This window comes from Hemiscyllium ocellatum, chromosome 18 (assembly GCF_020745735.1).
Source record: "Hemiscyllium ocellatum isolate sHemOce1 chromosome 18, sHemOce1.pat.X.cur, whole genome shotgun sequence".
Taxonomy (NCBI): domain Eukaryota; kingdom Metazoa; phylum Chordata; class Chondrichthyes; order Orectolobiformes; family Hemiscylliidae; genus Hemiscyllium; species Hemiscyllium ocellatum.
Window position 1 is genome coordinate 26,104,891 of NC_083418.1, and position 20,112 is coordinate 26,125,002.

At 41.4% G+C, this 20,112-nt stretch overlaps 1 protein-coding gene across 2 annotated transcripts in view; it reads left to right on the forward strand.

The window, feature by feature from the left end:
• Positions 1–20,112, forward strand: part of slc25a22a (solute carrier family 25 member 22a) — a 193,204-nt gene that overhangs the window by 150,790 nt on the left and 22,302 nt on the right. Inside the window, exon 10 of one of the 2 annotated variants that reach the window (XM_060838773.1) lies at positions 18,339–18,436. In XM_060838773.1, coding sequence (XP_060694756.1) covers positions 18,339–18,436 — 98 coding nt within the window. Of the gene's footprint in view, positions 1–18,338; positions 18,437–20,112 lie in introns of those variants that run through there. The other variant, XM_060838772.1, reaches the window with a different exon arrangement.

The following is a 20,112-nucleotide window of genomic DNA, read 5'->3' on the forward strand; positions in this document are numbered from 1 at the left end:
ATTGGGTACCCTGTGCTGGTGTCCTGCTGTGCCACCTCACAGTACTGATTTTATATTTGTATTAAATATGAAGTTTTATACTGCTCTCCCTGTCTTCCTCATGTTTCTACAATACATACATTATTTAGCAAAGACTGATGTAGCAGAGCGGAAAGTGTTCATTTGTTTGTCTGGTATTGTCAACATTCAATAGTTGCTGCACTTTGAGACATTTCCGCATAACAGCACACTATCCAAGTGAGGAATGACTCCATAACATTGCTTTTCTGAGCTAAATCAAGTGAACCTCAGAATATCTATCCACAGATTTAGGAATTGAAGGGTAAGTGTTAAGCCTGTAAGTTCTTTTCCAGTGCTATTCACTTAAAGGGCAGCACAGTGGCTCACATAACCAGGGACCTGGGTTCAATTCCAGCTTTGGGCGACTGTCTGTGTGGAGTTTGAACATTCTCCCCGTGTCTGTGTGGGTTTCCTCCGGGTGCTCCGGTTTCTTCCCACAGTCCAAAGATGTACAGGTCAGGTGGATTGGCCATGCTAAATTGCCCATAGTGTCCCGGGATGTGTAGGATGTGTATTAGCCATGGGTAATGCAGGGTTACAGGAATAGGGTCGGGCAGGATGCTTTTCAGAGGGTCAATGATGGGCCACATGGCCTGCTTCTGCACTGTAGCGATTCTATGAAATCTTGAATAGCTGATATGATAGTGGTGAGGGTGTCAGTGGACACAAGATGGCTCTGACGAGTAGCAACACTTGTTCCAATGGTGGTGGTGATGCAGCGTAGGGGGTATCGCGGCTGGCCACCAGACCCATGGCCCATAGTAGAGCACTTAACAAGAAGGATTGTAACGTGAAACATTACCTCTTTATTCTTCTGCCTTTGTCTTCTATGTTATGGTTTATTTTTTGTGTTTTAAGATGGCATCAGAGTGTGGGATCAGTGTAACACACTTTTCACTGCATGTTGTAACAAAATGCACGTGACAATAAATAAATAAATGAAGTCTCTATCTTTGACTTGGTTGCTGTTTTCTTGGTGCTTGACACATTTCCAGTTCATTGTGGCTTTGCTCACTGCAGAATTGATCCCTATAAATGGGAATTGAACTGTAATGGCCAGGAACCAGGTACTTCTTAGCTTCCTCTGGGTGGGAGTGCATGCTTCAGGGGAAGATACTGTTTCCAAATATTTGGAGGAAAAGCTGAGAAAGTCCTGGAGGGACTGTAGACCACAGATCCCAAATAGTGATAAATGCTCTTTTTCATTTGGTGGTTTTTACAGATGAGCTTTGCCTATCTTCTACCATTTGAGTTAACTATCCCTCATTGCTTCTGTTTTCAAACTAGGGGTGTCATACGCTATGGTTTTGATCCTCTACCTATGTTGCTTTCTACCCTGACTCAATTCACTTATGCTGAAATCCTCTTCTATACCTGTGTGACCCCTCAACGTGACGATTTTAACCCATTCCTGACTAACGTAATATTTTCTACCCTCTGAAAACCTGGGATCATCTATAACTCTGCTGCTCATACCTGAACACGGACATCTCATTTACCTGACACCTAGAACTAATGCTAATGTTAACAAGTTGGTGCAAGACCTCGACTGCTCTCTTATACTCCCAGTGAATTCCTCATGTATCTTGTTATTGCATCTTTAACTATTTGAGTACCTGTTGGTGCAAGTGCCACATGATGGCATCCCTCAAAATAATCCTTCATTGGGTTTGGGTTTTATTGGAAATCTTCTATTATTGTGTGGTGATAACACCAGCCAATTCTGTATTGTTTCTTACTGTCGAGTGAATGCAACAAAAGAAGAAACCCAGAAGCTGGCAAAAGAATGAGAGGGGAAAATGGAAGCAGGAAGGTAAGAAGTGCTGTTTGTGGGATTGTGATGTGCACAGACCAAAAGTGACCACAGTACAAGAGTCAGAGAGTCATACAGCACAGAAACAGACCCTTCCGTCCAACCAGCCTACAACAACCATAATCCCAAACTAAACTAGTCCCACTTGCCAAGCTTGGCCCATATCCCTCCAAACATTTCTTATGCACGTACTTATCTGAATGTCTTTTAAACATCGTAACTGTACCCATATCCAGCACTTTCTCTGCAAGTTCACTGCACCAACGAACCACTCTGTGTAAAAGAATTTGCCCCTCATGGATTTTCAAAATCTTTCTCTTCTCACCTTAAGTATATGCTCCCTAGTCTTGGAATCCCCCATCCTAGGGAAAAAAAAACACCTGCTTACTTACCTTATCTATTGCCCTTATGTTTTTATAAACTTCTATAAGATCACCTCTCAAATTCCGGCGCTCCAGTGGAAAAAGTCCCAGCCTATCCAGCCTCTGCTTATAACTCAAGCCCTCCATTTCCGGCAACATCCTGGCAAATCTCTTCTGAACCCTCTCCTTCCTATAACAGAGCAATCAAAACTGGACAAAGTACTCCAGAAGAGACCTCACCAATATCTTGTACAAACTCAACAGAATGTTCAAACTCCTATAATCAAAGGTCTGAGCAATGAATGCAAGCATGCGAAAGGAGTACTGCTCTTCTCGAGACTAGAACAAATTCTTCCTTTCTAGAAATATCTGTACAGAGGAACCTCGATTATCTGAATATCAGATCATCCGAAGGGGATCTCGAGGTCCCGATAGAAACATTACATCAAAAAGCTGTTTCATCCCTGATTGTACTTGTAAACAAGAAACGCAATGATTAACAATGAAATCAGCTCACTGAAATGCTGCCGAGTACAGTCCAGGCACCGTTTCTGAATGATCTGTCTGTCTGTCTGTCTCTCTATATCCCCCACACTTTCCCTGGAGTTCTACACAGGGAAAACCCCCCTTCCAGAGATAATCTCTCCGACATTGTCCTGCACAGGGCAGAGGTGGAACCTGTCAAAAAGCTGCAGTAAAAAGTGTGCATGTGTGGTATTTGGAGACTTAGCCCACAATGCTACCAGCAGTCTTACAACAGTAAGGTGTCTAGTCCAGCTTCCACCCGCCTCCACCCTCAGGGGTGGAGGAGGGAAGCGGATGGGGGTGCGGGGGGGGCAGTCTTGGGTTGGGGGCGGACTCGGGTTGGTAGGGCAGGGTGAGGGCAGGCAGGAGTTGGGGGTAGCGTGGAGGTTGGCAGGGTTGGGGGTTTGGGCAGGGGTTGTGAGGCAGGGTTGAGGGTGAGTTGAGGGCGGACAGGGAGTGGGGGTGGGATGGGGACAGGGTTGAGGGTGGTATTGGGGTGGACAGGATTTTGGGGCAGGGTTGGGGGTGGGCAGAGGCTTAAGGCGGGATGGGGCTAGGATGTGGACGGATGGGGTTGGGGGCAGGCAGAGGTTGGGGGCAGACAGGGGTTTAGGGCGAGATGGGGTTGGGGGTGGGGGGTGGGAAGTCTCCTGAACGGGGAGCAGACCTCACAGAAAGCTCCCATCCCCAGAGGAAATCAATTAACTGAATAATCAATTATCCGAATGAAATAGTGCCCGCCCATCTCATGTCGATAATCGAGGTTCCTCTGTTTTAACCTGGATCCACTGCTTGGGCCATGGATGCTGACTGAAATGTCTTTGTTTACAAGTAACATCATATAGAAGCAAAGCACTATGGGGCAGATCTGTAGGTGCTGAGACAGACGTTGAGAGGTCCAAACAGCCTAACTGGTCAAAGTTTATGTGCAATTCAGAACACATTTTCACAACTAAACATGTGTGACTGTCAAATATAAAGCCTGAAATAATCCCACAGAGGCTGGTATCCCGTCACCAAGTCACCCTTTATTTATGTATGGAGAGACCTTGACACTGATCCAGCTCCCCTAGAGCCAGCTCTCTGAGTGAGCAGAACTTCTGACCCTCCTGTTTTTATTTTTGCTTGTTCACTGCTTTTCTACCTAGAGTGAGGAGTTTCTCTAAGACTCTTGTTTATTTTTATTTTAGAGACTCTCTGAGAGTCTTATTAATTTTTTAAAATTTCTCCACAGAACAATTACACCCAAAAGGGTTTGGGGGTGGTGGTGGTGGTTGTGCTCAGCAGTAGAGATTATATTTTCCTCATTTCACCTAAGTCAGTGTGTGAATGTGTAGTGAAACACTCCTGTCTATATCTGTCTGCCAGGGCTCCCTAATGGATCAGATTAACAGCCCCAATCAGGAAACTCACATTTTATGAGATTCACCTGGGCTGACCTCATTCCAATCGCTACAGAGCCCACTGGACATCAGGAAGTGTACAGGAGATGGTAAGAAAAGGGAAGCTAGGAGACAGGCAGTCTCTGGTTGCAAATGGATTGCATTCTTGAGACCATTCACAAATCAGTTTGACTGCAAGTCAGGTCATGATGCAGGACAATGGAAAATAATCATTTGTTTTACAAAAATGCAATATCTTGCATTTATCTAAGTTAAACTCCATCTGCTACTATTCTGTCCATTAATCCAGTTGATCAAGATCTCTTTGGAATGTTAGATAACCTTTTTCACTGTCCACTGTTCCATTAATTTTAGTGTCATCTGCAAACTTCATAACCACGCCTTCTATACTCTCACCCAAATCACTTATATAAATGACAAACCAAAGTGGACCCAGCACTGATCCCTGTGGAACACTGCTGGTCACAGGCCTCCAGTCCAAAAAAACAAGATTGACAATAACGAGAGAGGAAATGACATTCAACACCTTTGAAAGTAGATCTGTGAGGATGAAATGTATCCCAAGTTGTCAAGAAAAACATAAGAAAATAACAGAGACTCTGCCCATCATTTTCCAATTCTTACTGACAATGTCTGGATGCCAGAAGATTTGAGGACTGCCAATATTCACAATGTCTTAAAAATAAAAAGCAGCAAATGGGACACGATAGACTGACAGCTACAGATCAGTCAGCCAAAGTGAATAAATTACTAGGAAAAAAATTCAGTATAAATCATCACTGAGAAAGGCACAAATTAATCAAAATAATCAGTGTAATTGTTTCTGACTACACTTATTGAATTTTTCAAGGAGTTAGCAAGAAGAATGGATAAGTGTGGTGTGTTTGATGCCACCTACATAGATGTTAGCAAGGCCTCACATGACACACGGGCCAGAAAAGTGAAAGCTTGTAAGATCCAAAAGAGAGTGCCAAATTAGTTCCAAAATCGGCCTAGTAGCAGGAAGCAAATAGCAATGGCTGACAAGGGAAGTTTATGACTGGAAGGTTTTCTAGTGGAAGTCCCAGTATTAGCTCGCTTACATTTTGTGTTGTATATATCAATGATTTAAATTTAAATGCAGGGAGCATGGTTAAGAAGTTCACAGATGACATAACATATCGGCATGTGGTTGATACTGAGGAAGCAAGGGCTGGTCACATGGGCAGAAAAAGTGCAAATGGAATTCCATTCAGAATGAAGTGGGAAGTATTGCATTTAGGATGGAAAAATGAGGCAAAGGAATTCACAATAAGTGGTAGGATATTGAAAAATGTAAGGAATCGTGGGACCTTGGAGTGCCCCAGATCCTTGAACGCAGCAGGGCAAGGTGCAGGAGATTGTTAAAAAGGTAGATGAGAAAGTGTCCTTTGTTGCTCAAATCATTGAATAAGAGCAAGCAAATAATGAAAACCCTAGTTAGGCCACAGCTAGAACACTGCCTATCGGGGCTTATTTTCATCATATACAAGAAAGGTGTAATGCTAAAGATAGTACAGAAGTGATTTACAAGGATATTACCATGAATAGAAAATATTGACTTTGAAGAAAGATTATACAAGCTAGGCTTGTTTTCCTTTAGAACAGATGAGGCTGAGGGGTGTAAAATTACAAGGGACCTAGTTAGAATGGATTGGAAACACTCAAGTGGAGAGGTCAATAGCAAGGGGGCCTTGACATTAACTAATTGGTAAAAGGATTAAAGGAGAATTGAGGTCAAATATTTTCACTTTGATGATGGTGTTGATGTGTGACTCATAGCTTGAAAGGAGTGAGAATAGAATATCCTTTATTGTCACATGTACTCATGTACAAAGGTTTACAATGTCACCCCATATGGTGCCATCTGAGGTACACAGTACCTAGGTACAGATCTTAGATTCAAGATACAGAAATAAAGAGAAAAAGAAAGAAAAAAACATTACTTACAGTTGTTCATAATATAAGTTTAGAAAATTGAGAATAAAGTTAAATAGATGAGCATTACAGTCTTTTAGTAGATCAGTGTAAGGGGACTTCTACATGTAATCTTACTGGGCTGGCAAGCCACTGACTGTCTGCCCCAGTCCCCAGTCTGAAAACTGACCTGCTCCTAGCAATCCTCGAGCCATTTCTGCTCTGATCCATGCCTCCAGCCTGCTGTACAGTACCTCAGGACCCGAAGAGGGATTAAACCCTTGATGCTGCCTGGCTTGCTGTGTTCTTCCAGTCTCCTGCTTGGATAACTGTTTTCAGCAAACAAAAACCCCCAAGGGCAGAATAGCTATAAATTTTGATGAGTTTTTAGTTATTGAGCACTCTTGCATCAATCACCTCACCAAAATGCAAAAACATGAGTTTCTATGTTAACTTGTCTCTTTTTAGTAGAAAGACTAGCCTGTCTCATTTTTAAATTCAATGGTATGTGGACCCTCAAGCCCATATGCTAATTTTTTAAAATGGCTTTACTTCTGGCACTATTTCATATGTGGTTGTTGGATTGTTTCTGCATTTTAAAAAAATTCTCTTTAAATGTAAACAGAAAATGCTACATGTACTCCACAGTTCAGTTAGCATTTGTAGAGAGAACAGAGTTGACGTTTCATGTTAATGTCATTTAATGTCTCCTCCTTGTTTCCACCACTTCCACCAAGGCCTCCAGTTCATTGTGAGAAGCTCTTGACCCGACGTGCAGCAATTCATCAAAGTATCACAGTCCAGGCTGCCTTTTTACAGAGACTGCCAGCACTATGTGCAGCCTCACTGCGCAGACTGCCTGAAGTGGCATTCGCCTCATGAGATATTGAGCCCCCTGCTGGTGAATCAAAGCACGAGCAGAAATAGCTGGATGCAGCAATCATTTTAAAACAGCACTTGAGCACCAATTTGGCACGCTGCCTGCACTGAAAGGACATGATTAATTGTGTACCTTGATCCCCATATCCTGTTTTGTACTATGACTGGTTTAAGTCTCAGCAGGTGATGAATTTAACTAAATTGGAAGGGGACTAATATACTGGCAGGGAGATTTCCTGGAGCTGCTCGGGAGGATTTAAACTAGTAAGGTGGGGGTCCGGGGAGATAGTGAGGAAAGAGATCAATCTGAGACTGGTAGAGTTGAGAACAGAAGCGAGTCAAACAGAAGGGCAGGCAGGGACAAGGCAGGACTAATAAATTAAACTGCATTTATTTCAATGCAAGGGGCGTAACGGGGAAGGCAGATGAATTCAGGGTATGGTTCGGAACATGGGACTGGGATATCATAGCAATTACAGAAACATGGCTCAGGGATGGGCAGGACTGGCAGTTTAATGTTTCAGGATTCAAATGCTACAGGAAGGACAGAATGGAAGGCAAGAGAGGAGGGAGAGAGGGGCTTTGATGAGGGATGGCATTACAGCTGTGCTGAGGTAGGATATTCCTGGAAATACATCCAGGGAAGTTATTTGGGTAGAGTTGAGGAATAAGAAAGGGATGATCACCCTATTGGGATTATATTATAGACCCCCTAATAGTCAGAGGGAAATTGAGAAACAAACTTGTAAGGAGATCTCAGCTATCTGTAAGAATAATAGGGTGGTTATGGTAGGGGATTTTTAACTTTCCAAACATTGACTGGGACTGCCATAGTGTTAAGGGTTGAGATGGAGAGGAATTTGTTAAGTGTGTGCATGAACATTTTCTGATTCAGTAGGTGGATGTACCTACTAGAGAAGGTGCAAAACTTGACTTACTCTTGGGAAATAAAGCAGAGCAGGTGACTGAGGTGTCAGTGGGGTAGCACTTTGGGGCCAGCGACCATAATTCTATTAGTTTTAAAATAATGATGTAAGAGGGTAGACCAGATCTAAAAGTTGAAGTTCTAAATTGGAGAACGGCCAATTTTGAGGGTACTAGGTAAGAACTTTCAAAAGCTGATTGGAGGCAGATGTTCGCAGGTAAAGGGACGGCTGGAAAATGGGAAGCCTTCAGAAATGAGATAACGAGAGCCCAGAGAAAGTATATTCATGTTAGAATGAAAGGAGAGGCTGGTAGGTATAGGGAATGTTGGATGACTAAAGAAATTGAGGGTTTGATTAAGAAAAAGAAGGAAGCATGTTTAAGGTATATACAGGATAGATCAAGTGAATACTTAGAAGAGTATAAAGGCAGTAGGAGTATACTTAGAGTCATGGAGTCATAGAGATGTACAGCATGGAAACAGACCCTTTAGTCCAACCCATCCATGCCGACAAGATATCCCAACCCAATCTAGTCCCACCTGCCAGCACCCGGTCCATATCCCTCTAAATCCTTCTTAACCAAATGCCTCTTAAATGTTGCAATTGTACCAGCGTCCACCACATCCTCTGGCAGCTCATTCATACATGTACCACCCTCTGTGTGAAAAAGTTGCCCGTAGATCTCTTTTATATCTTTCCCCTCTCACCCTAAACCTATGCCCTCTAGTTCTGGATTCCCCGACCGCAGGGAAAAGACTTTGTCTATTTATCCTATCCATGCCCCTCAGAATTTTGTAAACCTCTATAAGGTCACCCCTCAGTCTCTGACGCTCCAGGGAAAACAGCCCCAGCCTGTTCAGCCTCACCCTGTAGCTCAGATCCTCCAACCCTGGCAACATCCTTGTAAATCTTTTCTGAATCCTTTCACAACACTATTTCAATAGGAAGGAGACCAGAATTGCACACAGTATTCCAACAGCGGCCTAACCAATGTCCTGTACAGCCGTAACATGACCTCCCAACTCCTGTACTCAATATCTGACCAATAAAGAAAAGCATACCAAACACCTTCTTCACTATCCTATCTACCTGTGACTCCACTTTCAAGAAGCTATGAACCTGCACTGCAAAGTCTCTGTTCAGCAACACTCCCTAGGACCTTAGGGAGAACAGGGTCCCTCAAAGATCAGCAAGTCGGCCTTTGTGTGGAACCACAGAAAATGGGGAGATACTAAATGAATATTTTGCATCAGTATTTACTGTGGAAAAGGATATGGAAGATATAGATTGCAGGGAAATAGTTGGTGACATCTTGAAAAATGTGCAGATTACAGAGGAGGAAGTGCTGGATGTCTTGAAACGGTGAAAGGTGGATAAATCCCCATGACCGGATCAGGTGTACCCGAGAACTCTGTGGGAAGCTAGAGAAGTGATTGCTGGGCCTCTTGCTGAGATATTTGTATCATCAATAGTCACAGGTAAGGTGCCGGAAGACTGGAGGTTGGCAAACGTGGTGTCACTGTTTACGAAGGGTGGTAAGGACAAGTCAGGGAACTATAGACCACTGAGCCCGACCTCGGTGGTGGGCAAGTTGTTGGAGGGATTCCTGAGGGACAGGATGTACATGTATTTGGAAAGGCAAGGACTGATTCGGGATAGTCAACATGGCTTTGTGCGTGGGAAATCATGTCTCACAAACTTGATTGAGTTCTTTTAAGAAGTAATAACGAAGATTGATGAGGGCAGAACAGTAGATGTAAAATATATGGGCTTCAGTAAGGCGTTCGACAAGGTTCCCCATGGGAGACTGATTAGCAAGATTAGATCTCATGGAATACAGGGAGAACTAGCCATTTGGATACAGAACTGGCTCAAAGGTAGAAGACAGAGGGTGGTAGTGGAGGGTTGTTTTTCAGACTGGAGGCCTGTGGCCAATGGAGTTCCACAAGGATCGGTGCTGGGCCCTCTACTTTTTGTCATTTACACAAATGATTTGGATGTGAGCGTATGAGGTGCAGTTACTAAATTTGCAGATGACACCGAAATTGGAGGTATAGTGTACAGCAAAGAAGTTTGCTTCAGATTACAACAGGATCTTGACCAGATGGCCCAATGGGCTGAGAAGTGGCAGATGGAGTTTAATTCAAATAAATGCGAGGTACTGCACTTTGGGAGAGCAAACCTTAGCAGGACTTATACACTTGATGGTAAGTTCCTAGGGAGTGTTACTGAACAAAGAGACCTTGGAGTGCAGGTTCATAGCTCCTTGAAAATTGAGTTGCAGGTAGAAAGGATAGTGAAGAAGGCATTTGATATGCTTTCTTTTATTGGTCAGAGTATTGGGTAAAGGAGTTGGGAGGTCATGTTACGGCTGTACAGGACATTGGTTAGGCCACTTTTGGAATACTGCGTGCAATTCCGGTCTCCTTCCTATTGGAAACATGTTGTGAAACTTGAAATGATTCAGGAAAGATTTACAAGGATGTTGCCAGGGTTGGAGGATTTGAGCTATGGGGAGAGGCTGAACAGGCTGGGGCTGTTTTCCCTGGAGCATAGGAGGTTGAGGGGGGACCTCATAGAGGTTTACAAAATCATGAGGGGCATGGATAGCATAAATAGACAAAGTCTTTTCCCTTGGGTTGGTGAGTCCAGAACTAGAGCAGATAGATTTAGGGTGAGAGACCTAAGGGGCAGCGTTATCACACAGAAGGTGATACGTGTATGGAATGAGCTGCCAGAGGAAGTGGTGGAGGCTGGTATAATTGCAATATTTAAAAGGGATTTGGATGGGTATATGAATAGAAAGCGTTTGGAGGGATATGGACCGGGTGCTGGTAGGTGGGACTAGATTGGGTTGGGGTATCTAGTCGGCATGGACAGGTTGGGCCGAAGCGTCTGTTTCCGTGCTGTACATCTCTATGACTCTATGCCTCTATAAATTGACAAGACCGAGTGTTATACTGATCTAATTACTGTCATAATTTGATAAAGATTATTAAGCTGCCAACTTGATGTTTTCAGGAATATTTACAACTTAGCAGCAATTATAAGAAATCCAAAGGATGCTGTGATTCCCTCAAAAGAATTTTCCTGATGGAGGGTTCTTCTGTGACATGGACTTCAGCTTCAGCTTGCAGTGTGAAAATCGGCAGAAGAGAACAGGAGTGTGAATGTAAGGCAGGTGCACTTTAGCCTCTGGAGGCCCAAAGGTTAAGTAATGGTCATGTCCTCACAGAAGTGCATTGAGCTACTCAATGGAAAAGGAACCATATAGAACCATAGAATCCAAAACATTTGTATGCTTGCCTGCTCAGTTGGATGATGTGAGCCAAATCGGAATTGAAAAACTAAAGTTGGCTTCATTAACTCCAAGCTTGAATGGAGTGAAAATTGACAAATATTCCCCTGCTTGTAAGTAATTACCCCAATGTGGAATATAGTCAGCATTGCCTTGCATCTGCAGAATAGCTAGTTAGAACATGTACAAGAGGACCCACCGCACCTGTGAAGTTGAGAGTCACACAGCACCAGGTTGTGGTCTAACGTGTTTGTTTGGGGGTACATGCTTTTACAGCGCTGCTCCCTCATCAGGTAAAAGAAGTTCTAGGATATTAATGAACCAAAACCTGCTCCGCGTTCTAAAAGATGAGAACAACAGTCTCAGTTTGTTCAATATTTCATTTCAGTTGCATGACACTAATCGTTTGCTATAAATTCTGTGTCTTCTGGTCCTGCTCCACTAGCTCCTGATGGAGCAGTGCTCCAAAAGCTAGTGCTTCCAAATGGGCCTGTTGGATCATAACCTGGTGTTGTGATTTTTAACTTTGTTCACCCCAATCCAACACCAGCTCCTCCACATCATGCGCACTTAGGAAAGCCTTTCACAACAAAAAGTCAACGTCTTTAGGAAAATAATTCTTTTGATATATAACCTCAACTTTGTCATGTTAGAATAGGGATCAAGGACATAAAGCCTTTTCATTCACAAGGTTGTTTGAAAATCTTAGCTGTCAAGCATCAGATACAACAGATAAGAAAGAGGAACAGGAGAAGGTTATTTGGCTTCTCAAGCCTGGTCCACAATTCAATTTGATCATGACAGAATTAACATTCCTCACATCCACATTCCTGCCCTTTCCCTGTAACCCTAGATTCCCCTATTGATCAAGAATCTACCTGTCACAGCATTAAATATACACAAGGACTTTGCCCTCCAGCTCTATGTGGCATGGAGTGCCAAAGATTCTCAACCCTCTGAAAGAAGACATTTATCCTCATAGCCTCTAGACTCTCTCATGAAGGGGCAACATTTACCCTGTCAAGCTCTTTAATAGTCCAGTATGTGTCATTGAGATTACCTTTCATTTTTCTAAATTACAATGAGTTGAGTCATAACCTGTTTATTGTTCACGCATAAGACAATCCCTCCTTCTCCAAACTGCCTCCAGTAAACTAATATTTTGTCGTAAGGGGACAAAACTGTTCACGGTATTCCAGATGTGGTCTCAGCAGCACGTTGTACACTTGTGATATCTTATAGTCCAACTCCTTTGTAGTAAGGGCCAGCATTCCATTAGCCTCCCTGATTGCCTGCTGCAACTGTGTGCTAGCTTCTTGTGTTTCATACACCAGTACCTCCAAATCTCTTCCTGTTGCAGCTTCCTGCAGCTTTTCTTCATTTAATTAATACTCTGTTCTTTTGTTCTCCCTTCCAAAATGAACAATCTTGCATTTTCCAATATTATACTCCATTTTCCAACTTTATGCGCATTTACTTAACACATCGTTATCTCTGTGTAAACTATTTGTGTTCCCCTCTCAACCTCCTTTCCATTTTGTGCCATCTGCAGATTTTGCTGCAGTTCATTCACGTCCCCCCCTCCAAGCCAATAATATATGTTGAAAACAGTCGCAGTCCCAGCAATGGAACCTCACCGGTTACAGGTTTCCAACCTGAAAAAAAACCTCCTTTTCCCCCTTGTCTGTCTCCTACCCATCAGCCTATTCTTTAGACACAACACTGTGGACTTTTATGGCATAACGTTTCATGAGACCTCTTGTTGAAAGCCTTCTGGAAATCTAAATACAACATATCTACAGGTTCCCCTCTGTACCCTTTGGTTGAGTCTTCCTCAAAAAACTTTAGTAAATTGGTCAAACATGATTTCACTTTCATGAAGTCATTCTGACTCTGCTTGATTAGATTTTATTTTCTAAATATTCTGCGATTACTCCTTAATAATTAATTCCAACAATGGATGTCAGGATCGTTGGCATATAATTAATTGTTTTTTTGCCTCCCTCTCTCATTGATTAGGGGTATGATATTGGTAATTTCCAATTCTCCAGTACTTTTCCAGAATCCAAGGATATCTGGAAAATTGCAACCAATGTATCCACTATCTCTGTAGTTACCTCTCTTAGGATGCAGGCCATTAGGGCCAGGGGACTTGTCTGCCTGTAGCTCCATTAGTTTACCTAATATTACTTCTCTAGTGATGGTGATAGCACTTAATTTGTCCCCCGTATTCTTTAGGATTAATAGGATGTTCGAAGCATCTTCCAACATCAAGACTGATGCACAATATCTGTTAAACTCCTCTGTTATTTCCTTGTTACCCATAACTAACTCCAAGATTTATTTCTGAGTAGCTTATGTTCAATTTGACTTCTCCCATCCTTTTTATATCCCTGTATTTGAAGAAGAGCTTGACAGTTTTTTAGTTTTTATATTCCTCATTAGTTTGTCCTTGTTGTTCATTTTCTCTGTCCTTATTATGTTTTTAGTCCTTCATTGCTGGGTTATAAATTGGGACCTTTGCCTCCTTTTATGCTTTTCAACTGAGTACTCTCCTTAATTTTCTTGGTTAGCCTTGGATCGTAAGCTTGGAGTCATAGAGATGTACAGTACAGAAACAGACCCTTTGGACCAACTCGTCCAGGTCAACCAGATCTTGTAAATAAATTTGGTCTGATATGCTAGCATTTGGCCCATATTCCTCTAAACCCTTCCTATTCATATATCCATTCAAGTGCCTTTTAAATGTTGTAATTGTACCAGCCTCCACTACTTCCTCTGGCAGCTCATTCCATACACGCACCACCCTCTGCATGAAAAAGTTGCTCCTGAGATTCCTTTTATATCTTTCCCCCCTCACCGTAAACCTATGCCCTCTAGATTTGGACTCCCCCACCCTAGGGTAAAGACCTTGTGTATTCACCCTATCCATGATTTCATAAACCTCTCTCAGATCACCCATCAGCCTCTGACGCTCCAGGGGAAATAGTCTCAGCCTATTTAGTCTCTCCCAATAGCTCAAACCCTCCAACCCTGACAAAGTCCTTGCAAATCTTTTCTGAACCCTTACAAGTTTCACAACATCCTTCTTAAATAGGGGAGACCAGAATTGCGTGCAGTATTCCAAAAGTGGCTGAACCAATGTCTTGTATAGCTGTAACATGACCTCCCAACTCCTATACTCAGTGCTGTGACCAATAAAGGAAAGCATGCCAATCACCTTCTTCACTATCCTATTTACCTGCAACTCCACTTTCAAGGAGCTATGAACCTGCACTCCAAGGTCTCTTTGTTCAGCAACATTCCTCAGGACCTTAACACTAAGTGTATAAGTTCTGTCCTGATTTGCCTTTCCAAAATACAGCACTTCACATTTATCTAAATTAAATTCCATCTGCCAGTCCTTGGCCCATTAGCCCATCTGATCAAGATCCTGTTGTGCCACTGTGTTTAACTTACATTAAGAAAATTACAATGAGGTGAGGACAGAATTAGTAAAATAGCACTGGACAGATAGAGTGGCATGTGATTGTCTATCCTTATCTTAGATTCTTTCCTCCACTCTGGGATATATTTTTGATAAGTCATCGTAGCGATTGGAATGAGGTCAGCAAGGTGGACCTCATAAAATGAGTTCTTTAAATGGGGCTGACGGGTTGGTCCAGTCAGAGAGTTGTGGTTGACAGATAGAACAGGAACATCAGAGGTTCTGTTCACTCTAGAAGCTGGTTCTGAGTTGGCTGGATCAGTATAATAGAGTATACACATAAGTAAAAAGGTGACTTGGTGATGGGATACTGGCTATCATGGAGTTATTTCAGTAGCAACAAGAAAAACACGCTCCTGTATAGATTCACTTGCATCAGTCATCTTTGATTTGGGGTAAGCATTTCTGGCATAATGCTACTATTTGGGAAGCTTGACTCATTTGATCCTGCCATCAAAGACTTGCCCATTATGTGGAAAGAATGTGTTGTTCTTTCTGGGAAAGTGACATTTGGGCCGACGTAAAGAAATGAGTAATTCTCTTGACAGCATGTGGAACCACAGCTTTTTCAACCTTTAGGACCCTAACTTTCCCTGAGGCACCTGATACTAAAAACTTTCAAGAGTTGACAGATTTCACTAAGGAGTATTAAAACCCCAACCCTCCTCAAATTCTGAGAAGCTAACAATTTTACTCAGCAGTTCAAGAACCGGGGGATCCGTATCATGATTTTTGACAAGATTCAGATGACTGGCAGAGGTGTATGATTTTGGTTTAAATCTAAGTGAGATGCTGAGAAACTGTTTGGTATGTGGGATTAATGATGCAACCATATGAAAGTGCCTACTAGCTGAAGACAACTGGACTTCAAACAGACACTACAATTGGCTTTGTCATTAGAAAATGTGGCAAGTTGAGCTTCTGAGTTATAGGGTATCCCAACAGAAATGGACATCCTCACCAGGCTCACTGAACTTGTGGAACACCACTTGAGTGAAGGCAATTGCATAGCCTCATCAGGAACATCCTGAACAGATGGACTCTAGGTCAGCCTGCAAGAAAACCCCAAAACGAGCCAAGCCATGGACAAACGGTTAAAAATTTCTGGAAGATCTGAGCTAGCAGGCCGTTGTACTTGCTGCCAGTATGCAGACTCAAGACAGCAAGAGTCCCTTGAATTGCATAAGGTCATTTTTAGGCTAGTATTCAGGAGATGCACGTTCTGGAAAGAACACATGTATCTGGCTTGGAATAGTTAGATTTATTCATAACAATCAAAATAAACATCTGGTTAAATTGCCACCTGGAGATTGATACTAGCTCAGCTATATCAGTGATTGTGGAACCAGTCTAGAGCAAAATTCGCTCTGATGTCCAATCCTTAAGTTTATGTAAGACCTCAGCTAGACTGCAAAGCTTTACAAGGGAACCTCTACAAATTAAGGATACAACTTCAGTTCTGTTGAGTTATTTCAGTCATGAATTACTTCCTTATATGTCTGCCACGGCATCCCGACAATTCATCGTATGACATTTTAGCGCGAGGATAATTCAGCGCATGACAAGGAAGCAAACACAAGGACAATTCAGAAAAGGAATAACGAAACCAGTTTTTGAGTTGATACATTTTATCGATATACAAAAATTAAAATAAAGATTTATTGAAATAGCATACTAAAAATAAAAATATCTTTATACAAATGTGAATACTAATTTACTTCTGTAGTTCAATTTGGTAACTTATAGTTCACAAGTACTCCAACTTATCAACTTATGGAAACATTATCACCACTAATTTTTACTATAAACCCTTTTTTTTATTTCTAAGACTGGAGAAGTTTTAAAGTAAAGCGCTGAATTGTTCTGCGTGGAATTGTCAGTTTACGGTCTGCCACTACGTTTTTACTGTGATTCCTGCTAATCTATCCACCCAGTTCCCTTTAGCTAACTCTATCCTGATTTTATTGTAATTGCCTTCGTATTAATTAAACGCAATTGTTTAAAAACCACATTTCTCACTGTCGAACTGAATGTTAGATTTCTATTGTGTTTTGATCACTCCACCCTAGGGGATTTTTACTTGAAGTTATTTGTTAAAACAGCTTTATTACCCTTTACCAGATCCAAGACAGCCTGCTCCCTGGTTGGTTTCATGACATATTGAAAGAGGAGGAGACAGAGATCAGGGCAGGATTCCATTGAATTTTGCATCATAGAAACAGTCCAATCTGTCCAACAGGCCAGTGCCTGTATTTATGCTCTATGGTGGTTTGCTCCCACCTTACTTTGAGTAAAAAATGAGGTCTGCAGATGCTGGAGATCACAGCTGCAAATGTGTTGCTGGTCAAAGCACAGCAGGTTAGGCAGCATCTCACTTACTTTGCCCACCTTACTTTGATCAATTTATCAATATATTCTCCATTCCTTTCTCCCTCATGTTTTCATCTACATTCTCTTTAAATTAATCTTATAACAATTCGTCTGAATGATTCTAGTTGGTCATAACTTCCATACTTGCAATACTTGAACTGGTTTCTCCTGAATTCTGTATTATATATACAAATATCTCACGTTTTTAACCCTTAGTTTTGGAATTCCACTTCAGGATAAATATTTATCTGCATTTACTTATTTAAATTGTTCACATTTTTATGACTGTCTCAGGTCATTTCTGAATTTTTTTTTCAAGAAATATGAGCTCCAGCCCAATCAGTTTTTCCTGGCATAATTGCATCCTTTCATTTCTAGTCTCGATTTTCTATACTAGTCTTGTGCATTTGTAATACTTCTACGTTCTTTGTATGGCAACTGGGATTGTACACAACTGTTATCTCACCAACATTTTATCATTTTTGGTACCAATTGTCTGTGCTTTTGAAATCAGTTTCTTTAGAAACGAAGCCCAGGGCTTTGTTTATATTTTTTAATGGCTTTACTAACCAATGTAGCTTTGATATTTTTTAGATCTTTGCCCTTTCTTCGACTCTTTGTCTTCCATGAGTAAAGCGGAATCTCTACTTCCACAAAATACATCACTCTGGTTGTCTGTATTGAAATTTGAATTTTATTTACATATCCATTTTTCAGCTTTGTTAATGGCATCTTTAGTCTGTCACAGTCTCCCTCAACATTTCATGTCATCTGCAAATTTGGAAGTTGTACTCCTAATTCCAAGTCCAAATCACAATAGTAAACATCTGCAGACCCAACACCAATCCCTGTGAGACATTGCTTCCTATCTTGTGCCAATGTTCATAATAAGCTTTAACCACTACACTCCGTTTTCAGTTTTGTAGCCAATTTGTTTTCTGTTGTACTTGATTGGAACTGGTTGCTGCTTTTGACCAGTTACTGTGACTCCTGCTATACAATATAACAAAATTGCTTAGTATTTTCCTTGGAACTGAGCCTAAGTTTGCCTGCCAGTTTAGAGTAAGTTCATGTTTAATTTGTTATTGATACTTTGATAATATTTTAGTTGACCAGTGCTCAATAATCATTAGCACACCTGAATCAGTGTTTCCTAAATGATTCTTCCATTTAACTAATATGAGGATGGAAGTGTTTTCCAGAACTACATTCTGTGGTTCTAGACTTTAGAGCACTTTACAATACTGTCCAAGAGTCTAACACAAATGTTTTGTCCGCAGTATTTGTCGAAGAGGCTGGGGATGGATGCAATCATGTTTGGTAACCTTCAGACAACGTTTGCTGTTATCCAGCTCCTGGGAGGACCCCTATTTGGCAGGTAAATGTCGCGGAACAGGAAAAAGAATGACCGGATTCCCCAGGATTAAAGTTCTTTCAAACTTTCTTTTATGACATGGAGCTCTTCTGTACAACGAATCCTGACCCTATAAGAACTACTGTTCAATTCATCTCAACACTGTGAATCTCATAGACCTCCTTGTGTGCTTCAATCCTGGAACTCATGAGCTCCTCATCATTGCATATCTAAACTCAAAGATTAATATAACTCTGGTGGCACATAAAATATTTTGCTTTTGGACCTATTATATCACTTCAGTTTTTCAAAGTTTCAGGCTATTTCTTTTTTCCTTGGAAATTAGCTAATATTCACCCTGTCTCTTGCATTCTGCCAAGTGTTGCTGTATTGCCTTTGCTTTGGCACTTCTAAACTTATTGAAGCTACCATTAACTGTCAAATTGTCTATTATCTTTGAGGTTCTGCTAAAATCCACGATCGTAATCCATGATCATAAATACAATGTTTAACTCTTCCATTCTTGCTTATGACCTTCATGTTTGGATCTCTGCTTTTGAATATTTTTGGATTCTATAATCAGTTATCATCACCTTGAATATTTCAAAAACATTTGGCATCTTGGAAATTTCAAATGGATTTCTAGCCTTCAGTCTTGCATCAGAATTAATTTTATGGCAATTTAACTTCCTTTTATATTATGCTATATGTTGATGGCTCACCATATGATAATATTTTGAACAGTGCTCTGTTCTCTCTCTGTCTTCCTCATCCTATCCATTCATTCTTCCAACCTATCCAATATAAATTTGTACTTGAAATGTGGACAGTTCTGACAAGGCTGAATTTATTGACAGCACGACATCTAACTAGTTGATGGGGAAAGTCTTAATGAAATGCTGCAGTTTTTTTTAGTGCTCCTATGTTTTAGATATGGAAATCACCAACTTTACTGAAGATTCCAATCTAAGATTAGAATATTTTCTTCAGAATATTTGCCTTCCACAAAGGGAATCTCCCTTCCTCCCACAACCTAATCACTCAATTGTTCAGTGCCCATGAAAGTCACTGAAGCAATAAAAATATTCTTTTCTTAAAATTCAATGACAGTTTATTGTATATAATGTAAAACTATAATATGGGCGGCACAGTGGTTTTAGCACTGCTGCCTCACAGCGCCAGAGACCCAGGTTCAATTCCCACCTCAGGCAACTGTCTGTGTGGAGTTTGCACATTCTCCCCCGTGTCTGCCTGGGTTTTCTCCGGATGCTCCAGTTTCCTCCCACAGTCCAAAAAAGTGCAGGTTAGGTGAATTGGCCATGCTAAATTGCCCATAGTGTTAGGTGAAGGGGTAAAAGTAGGGGAATGGGTCTGGGTGAGTTGCTCTTCGGAGGGTTGGTGTGGACTTGTTGGGCTGAAGGGCCTGTTTCCACACTAAGTAATCTTACCTAATCATAAACAGCCATCATCATTATCTTCGATAGCTTCATGATTGCTCATCTTCAAATATCATCTTTTGGCATCTCAGTACCTTCTCTGATATCAAATGGAATGTCTAATTCCATGATCCAACTTATTGCTAAAACTCTCTCCAGGCAGCTTGATTTTCTGATTCATGCCAAATACTTATTATTTCAACAATCTCTAGTTCATTGTAAAGTTCAAGACTGCCTTAGATTTCAATTATGAGTACATATAAT